The 7,512-nt window shown below is 37.0% G+C and overlaps 1 protein-coding gene and 2 non-coding genes across 3 annotated transcripts; all 3 read left to right on the top strand.

The window, feature by feature from the left end:
- Window positions 1–773: 773 nt before the first annotated feature.
- On the top strand, window positions 774–6,656 carry rpl18a (ribosomal protein L18a). Its single transcript, XM_042511278.2, has 5 exons — window positions 774–933; window positions 2,529–2,708; window positions 4,765–4,894; window positions 6,141–6,250; window positions 6,512–6,656. Exons 1-5 carry the CDS (start codon window positions 916–918, stop codon window positions 6,602–6,604), a joined length of 531 nt encoding a protein of 176 aa, XP_042367212.1. The 5' UTR covers window positions 774–915; the 3' UTR covers window positions 6,605–6,656.
- Window positions 2,307–2,438, top strand: LOC121961741 (small nucleolar RNA SNORA68). The gene has a single exon (XR_006107078.1). It is a non-coding gene; the product is annotated as a small nucleolar RNA SNORA68 (small nucleolar RNA).
- On the top strand, window positions 3,593–3,724 carry LOC121961740 (small nucleolar RNA SNORA68). Its single transcript, XR_006107077.1, has one exon. It is a non-coding gene; the product is annotated as a small nucleolar RNA SNORA68 (small nucleolar RNA).
- Window positions 6,657–7,512: the final 856 nt, after the last annotated feature.

The following is a 7,512-nucleotide window of genomic DNA, read 5'->3' as shown; positions in this document are numbered from 1 at the left end:
CTGGATGCTTCAGATGGTGAACCACACCTGTCAGCATAGAGCCCGTCACTCTGTTGGTTGGCATTATGAATAAATATAGGTGTGGTTCCATCTTTTCAAACATTTGACCTGACAAAGATCCGAGCAGTACTGAAATATTGTCTTAAACAGCAGTGTGCAGGCGATACCTTTTATCGCTTCCGAATCCGACTTAAGACTAAAATAATCATTTTTCCGTTTTTTTAATATACCCTACTCTTGTGCAATGTACTGTGTATCTTGAAAATGATCAATTAAAAAAAAAAAACAAAGCTTTTTACAGCAAAAAAAAAAAAAAATCTCTTCTGAATCATGGATGTATTACAGACATTGATGTATTATAGGCATGGATGTATTATAGGCATGGATGTATTACAGACATTGATGTATTACAGGCATGGATGTATCATAGGCATGGATGTATCATAGGCATGGATGTATTACAGGCATGGATGTATTACAGGCATGGATGTATCATAGGCATGGATGTATCATGGGCATTGATGTATCATGGGCATGGATGTATTATGGGCATGGATGTATTATGGGCATGGATGTATCATAGGCATGGATGTATCATGGGCATGGATGTATCATGGGCATGGATGTATTACGGGCATGGATGTATTACGGGCATGGATGTATTACGGGCATGGATGTATCATGGGCATGGATGTATTACGGGCATGGATGTATTATAGGCATGGATGTATTACAGGCATGGATGTATTATAGGCATGGATGTATTATAGGCATGGATGTATTATGGGAATCTTAAACCATCTTCAGGCAGCAGCCGCCGGAAGTCCCTCCTCCTCGCGCTCCTCTGTCCTTTTGACGTCAGCACTCTCCGCCCTCGTGCTTCCTCTTTTACTGTGGCAGTGAGCGAGAGACACCATGAAGGCGTCCGGCACCGTACGTAAAACTCTTTATTTACCAATTTCTGCCCACAAAACACGAACTACATCACCCGATGTCGCTTCATAAGATTATGTTTGTCTCATTTATGTCTAAAGGTCCACAAAAAGTCAACATTTTACTGTTATTTTGAGTGATTTTGTCCCGGAACATTGGTTACAACATGGCGTCCGCTTCACCATGTGGACGACGGTTAGGCTGAAATGTGACGGCGTTAGAGCCCCGTACGAAATAATAGATATTTACTTGACAGATTAAAAGTCCCTGAAGATATTATTTTAGTCGCATGTACTCCAAATTGTTTAGTTACTTAACCGCATGATTAGTGTTTAGCTAGGTTTGCTCCAATCAAAGCTAACGTTAGCAGCTAGCGCGGTGCTAAAGTGCGTTTCCCGGAGCCGTGTTCCCTAAAAATGTTATTTTTTTCAACGCAGTACAACAGTTTGTTTATTTTGAGGCGCTTGCATTATTATAGTGTCTCTAAAATTTAGTTTTTAGAAACATATTAAGGGTCACTGTCAGGTTAGTTTGTCAGAGATGCTAGTTTTTGCAGAAGACTTAACATGTCATCACTAATGTTTATTGGTTAAAAAACAGGAAATATTTATTGTAGCTTCAGTTCTGTGTATAGTTTTGTGAGACCACACTGCATTATAGTGTAAACGATTGTCATAATATAAATGCAGAAAGAAACGGCAAATCACTAATAATACTAAAATAATAAATTCGTTCAAGAAACTGTCAAAAATACGTTCAGTCTTATTATAATTACTTTAACAAAATATTATTTTTATTCATCACACACTGAAATATGAGTAAATCGTGCAGAATTTTATTTACTATTCCTCTCCAATGCTGTACTTTAAAATGTAATTGAAAAACATACGTTCAACAAAAAATATACTTTTAACAACAATGTACAACATGAAGTATTAAATGAAGTATTGAAAAGTATTTTTAATATAGTGCATATGAAGGGATGCATGGAAGTAGTGGCCATGTGTAATTAATGCATTAAAATAAAAGGTTGAAGTGTGAAATACAAACATCTAAAGTAACCGAATGTTACAGCTTGAAAACAAAGTACGTTATTGAAAATGTGCTCACCTTCAGAGGGAATAGTTAATAACAGTCGCTAATCTTCTGGGTAAAACAAAAGTATGTTCTCTTTCTAAAGGAGTGTATACAATATCCAATATAGGAACATATTTTATATGTTTTGCATCACTTTAGGAAATGTAAGAAAATAAGGAAATGTAACACCACAAATGGTAACATTTACCTTTTTAAAATCAGTTTTCACTAAATCCACGTAGGATTTTAATACTCTTTCTGTTCATATTTAAGCTGAGGAACATCCACGTCACTAACATGCACCCAAACCCAAAGGCCATATCATGTCAGTGGTATGATTTTGTCTGGTGTGCAAACAGAAAACTGATCCTTGTCGCCTTTCTCTGATGCTGCCGTGCCTTTGAAAGTGAATTCAAGGGTCAACAAATTGCCTTAAAACACCACCGTTTCCATTACATACGCTCGACTGCACTCTACAGATGCACCTGTATCCTAACACGCTTCATTTCTGCTTACAGCTTAGGGAGTACAAAGTCATTGGGCGTTTGCTGCCCTCTGCCAAGAACCCTGCCCCCCCTCTGTACCGGATGAGGATCTTCGCGCCCAACCATGTCGTGGCCAAGTCCCGCTTCTGGTACTTCGTCTCCCAGCTGAGGAAGATGAAGAAGGCCTCTGGAGAGACCGTCTACTGTGGACTGGTAAGCCTCTGCAGACAAAGATCACTTGTTTAGTTTCCAGTCAGGATTATCTGTCAGAGTCTAAAGTGCTGAGATTTGACTCCATTATTGTTTTGCAAGTCTGTCATTACAAAGGTGTTGAGTTTATCTGCTTTTTGAGCCATCACATGCTACTTAGAGTATTTGAAAACAAATTTCGGTCTTCAGTTTTTGAGTCTGCAGTCGGTCTTATGATCAGATATCGGTGCTCTTTGTAAAAATTCACCTTGAAAACAACAAAACATAAAAGGCAAATAGGTACATAATCTACGAAACAGGCCACGGCTGGATTAGTCCGGCAGTAATCAGTTGCCTCAAATCAGCGGTATCTTCAAATCTAAATAGAAAATCTCACTGTTTTCTACGTCATGATTTTAGATCAATGAAATAGTGTAACTTTGTTGCTTAAATGGTTTTATACTGAATGAATCAAATGAAATTGCGCCTGCTGACAGGCGGTGACAACAGGCACCAAGAGCGAACACTTTGAACAAATACACAATTTTTCAGCCCAATAATTCCCAAAGTTCCCCAAATCAGCCACTCGCATAAGTCTAGCACCCTTACTGTCCCACAGGACAGCAAGAGACAGAACAGGAAGCATCAACAATTTGAAATCTGAAAACATAATTTTCATAAAAGATAACATGATGTAAGTGATGGCACTTAAAACAGACGTTTAAAATTATAGAAACGGAAAAAACTATATTTTAGGTGCATTAATCACACTGTAAATCCCTATTATCCCTATTTTTTTTAATTTTTTATTTGGCAAGTCTCTGAACAACGAGGGGACAGAGGACACATGAGTTTAATGTCCCCTCCCTCCTGTTCATATTGTAGCACAATAATAAAAACATCGCGAACATGCACCCAAACCCAAAGGCCATATCATGTCAGTGGTATGATTTTGTCTGGTGTGCAAACAGAAAACTGATCCTTGTCGCCTTTCTCTGACGCTGCCGTGCCTTTGAAAGTGAATTCAAGGGTCAACAAATCGAATCTCAAAATACGTCATTTTATACAGAACTTTGACAAATTTCCAACTTTCAGGACACAGTTGTGCTCTTATTTTTCTGACTTGATTTCTCAAAAACGATCTCATCACTCGTTGAGAAATAATCATCAGACTGAACTTTCTCTGGAGGCTCGGGGTTCTTAAAAGATTCAGTTATTTTTTTTAGGGACGTGAACGCCACTCAGAGTTCCTGTGGACCCTGAAAAAGTCTACAAAGGCATTGAATTCATTCATCTAAAAATAAGGCTTTAAAAAGTCTTTAAAATCCTGAGACTTTGGAAGAATGATTTTAGGCACCGTTTCTTTCTGACATTGCATCTTAAAATCTTAAACTGTGGTAACATCTATTTTTTATTTATTTATTTATAATTTGTTAAATAATTGATTGAGAAACACGAGGCTGAAATAATGTGATCGCTGTCTTCCACTCTGAAGACACGATGTCAACGTTTGACAACATTTGACATAAATAACTTTTTCACTGGACAAAAAAGTCATTTTTTATGTTACAGTATACACTTGGGCAAAATAAAATGGTCAGTTTTGGTTCTTAGTAAATTGGTCTTTCACTTAAATTTGAGTGACATTTAAAAAAGTCTTCGATCCATCGAGCCTTCAGCTGCAAAAACTCTGCTGCCACTGAGTGACGTTTTATTCTTGTGCTTTTTAGTTTTGAGGCGCTACATAGAAAATGTGCAGAAAAGTAGGTAAAGTGACGACATGTTGAAAGTGGTGATCGGCTGCATTTGATGCCAAAACTTAGAACATATTTTAGTTGTGGTAGTGAAGTGATTTTTGTGACTTTTTTTTAGGATCCCACACTTTCACAGCGGCAGGAAATGAGTCTTAAAAAGACGAAATATCTTAAATATTTGTAAAAGTATTGAATAGTTGCATCACAATTAGACATTGGTACCCTGTTTCTCCACCTCTGCAGCTTCCAGTTTATCTGTTTACTTTGAACACTGTTTTTTTTAAGTGTGGAACGACTGAGGTTTTGTTGTTGTTTAACCCCTTCAGGTCCACGAGAAAACCCCTCTGAAGGTGAAGAACTTTGGTATCTGGCTGCGTTACGACTCCCGTAGCGGCACCCACAACATGTACAGAGAGTACAGAGACCTGACCACCTCTGGAGCCGTCACTCAATGCTGTGAGTGTTCAGACACAACACGCACACACACACACACACACACACACACACACACACACACCTCGTCAAACGTGAGGTTACTGCAGGTACTGAGAGAGGAACAGGTCGGCACACCAGGCAGAGACAACAAAATGAAATCAGAATCCTGTTTTCTGCCGAGTAGGTTTTCACACACAAGGAATGTGACTTTTTGGGTTTTTTTGGTACAAATCAATAGACATGATAAGAAAACGATAAATAAATACAGCATCAGAACGAGTTGAAACACAAGATGAGTCACAGATCACAAAGTGCTTCACAAGGACTAAATAAAACACACAAGAAAGACTGAAAGTCCTGACGAGTCTGGAAGATGAAATCCTGCAAAATGATCCGAATAACAGAGTCTGCAAGTGTTAATCCAAACCAGTTATTTTAACAGACAAAAAGGATGTGAAACACGGCCTTTACTTAGTTTGACTTAGTCAATTAAACTAACATCAACCTTTTCCATCAATGAACTTTTGCTCCAGCTGAAATGCTTTTAGGGTTTTTCTGACAAAATAATCAGCAGGAACACGAGAAGCCGCGTCGTCAATTTGTCTCTTATTTTTTTATTGGCACTCAACTCACTAAATAACTGTTTAATTAAAAAAAACAAAACAGACGAACTGATATTGAAATCTGTGATAAAAGTCGAGCTGTTTATATCCCTTTATTGCAACTCTGTGGGAAGTTTAATGAAAAAAAAACAAAAGAGATGAATTGATAGTGAAAATCATTAGTTTGCAGCCTGAGCTCATTTACCTCAGAGTCTTCAGCGAGTCTTCAAAATTAATTAAAGAGCTAAAATAATCGTACTCATTAAAACCTGGAACTGAGGAAACACCAGAGGCCGGATAAAACCAAAAAATAAAAGATGAAAATAAATAAATATCATATTAAACATGAATAAAATAAAAAAATCAAATACATTTAATATTTGAATAAATAAATGAAAATAAAAGGACAGCATTACAAATAAAAGATTAAAATGTTAATAATAATAATAATAGTATAGTGTCTAGTAAAACACACTGAAATGTACAAACAATAAATAAACAGGTAAAATTCTTGGTCGTATTTGGTGTTTCTTTAGTTTTTGACCACATCCTTCCGTCTTATTTGCAGTTTGCTCAGTTGTCGTGGAAACGGTACGTCGTTATGGTTTATTTATGTTGGTTTAAAGCTCGGTTGTTAAAACGCCTCGTGTCTTTCTCTCCATCAGATCGTGATATGGGAGCTCGCCATCGTGCTCGCGCCCACTCCATCCAGATCATGAAGGTCCAGGTCATCGCTGCCAACAAGTGTCGCAGACCTGCCATCAAGCAGTTCCACGTGAGTCTCTCTTCGTGTTTTCACCCCTCGGTGCGGTCAGCGGGTCTCTCTCTGGACTGCCTCCACGTTTGTCAGCTCCAGTTTAAAAAACCCGCCAGACAAAAAAGCCAGATTCCTCTTCCAGATTTCCAGCTTCCATCTTCAAACCTGGCGGTTCAGAAACTGGCGACAGATTTGAGAAAATTTTTTGTTTTTGTTTTTTTTTTATACAGATTTAAAATAAAGTTTCTGAAACGTTTCTTTGTCTGCTTCCTCCTGCAGGACTCCAAGATCAAGTTCCCCCTGCCTCACAGGGTCCTGCGTCGCCAGCACAAACCCCGCTTCACCACCAAGAGACCAAACACCTTCTACTAAAAGCAGTTTTTCATTTTGTGCGGGAAAAAATAAAAATAATCGAATGGAAAAAGCTGTCTCGTTTTGTCATAATTTCACCCCCTTTTTAAAAGTGCAATACAAAATCAACTATATATACATATATATGTATATATATATATATATATATATACATATATATGTATATATATATATATATATATATATATATATATGCAGTAGATTTCACAGTAATAATGGCAAATACAGCAAATCCCTTTGAATATAAAAACACAAATAACAGGAAGAACATTATTAACCAAAAACTGACAGTAAAACTAAATACGGTACGTGTGTCAATTTAAAAAATTGATTTTTTATTAACTGAGTGTTTTGTTTCTCACCAAGTTTAAAGAAACCAGAATTAAAGAAATGCTGAACTTGGTGATAATTTAATTTTAACCATCATGACTTTAAAATAAAAACAAGCATCAAAGTATTTGAACATTAACTGTCTGAACATAAAGGAGTAAAACAGTTTGAGCTTTTGCCCTAAAGGAGATTAACAATAATAAATCCTGTGTTTCATGTGAGAATTAAATTCTTTTGGTTTTGTTATAGTAGACACGCAGACTCGTGACAGAAGAAAAATCAGGTGAATCTAATAACGTTAACGATGGCTACATGAGCACGATCAGCACCAGCGGGAGCTGCTGGATGTCAGCCGTCGTTAATTTTATCATTTACACCTGAGATGAGTCGATGTGTCTCCTGAGGAAAAAAAAGGTTTTTTTAAATCTGGGAAAGACAAAAAAAAGAGGCTTCATTGCAGCAAGTTAACTTGTGGATAAATTACAGAAAAACAGAAATAATTAAATGTGGGAATGAGTAAATTAACTCATATCCTGATAAATAAATAAAAACAACAAATGTTAAAAACAAATGTGTAA

Source organism: Plectropomus leopardus, chromosome 22 (genome assembly GCF_026936395.1).
Source record: "Plectropomus leopardus strain MGB_pleo_1.0 chromosome 22, ASM2693639v1, whole genome shotgun sequence".
NCBI lineage: Eukaryota > Metazoa > Chordata > Actinopteri > Perciformes > Serranidae > Plectropomus > Plectropomus leopardus.
This window is presented reverse-complemented; position numbering and strand designations above follow the sequence as displayed.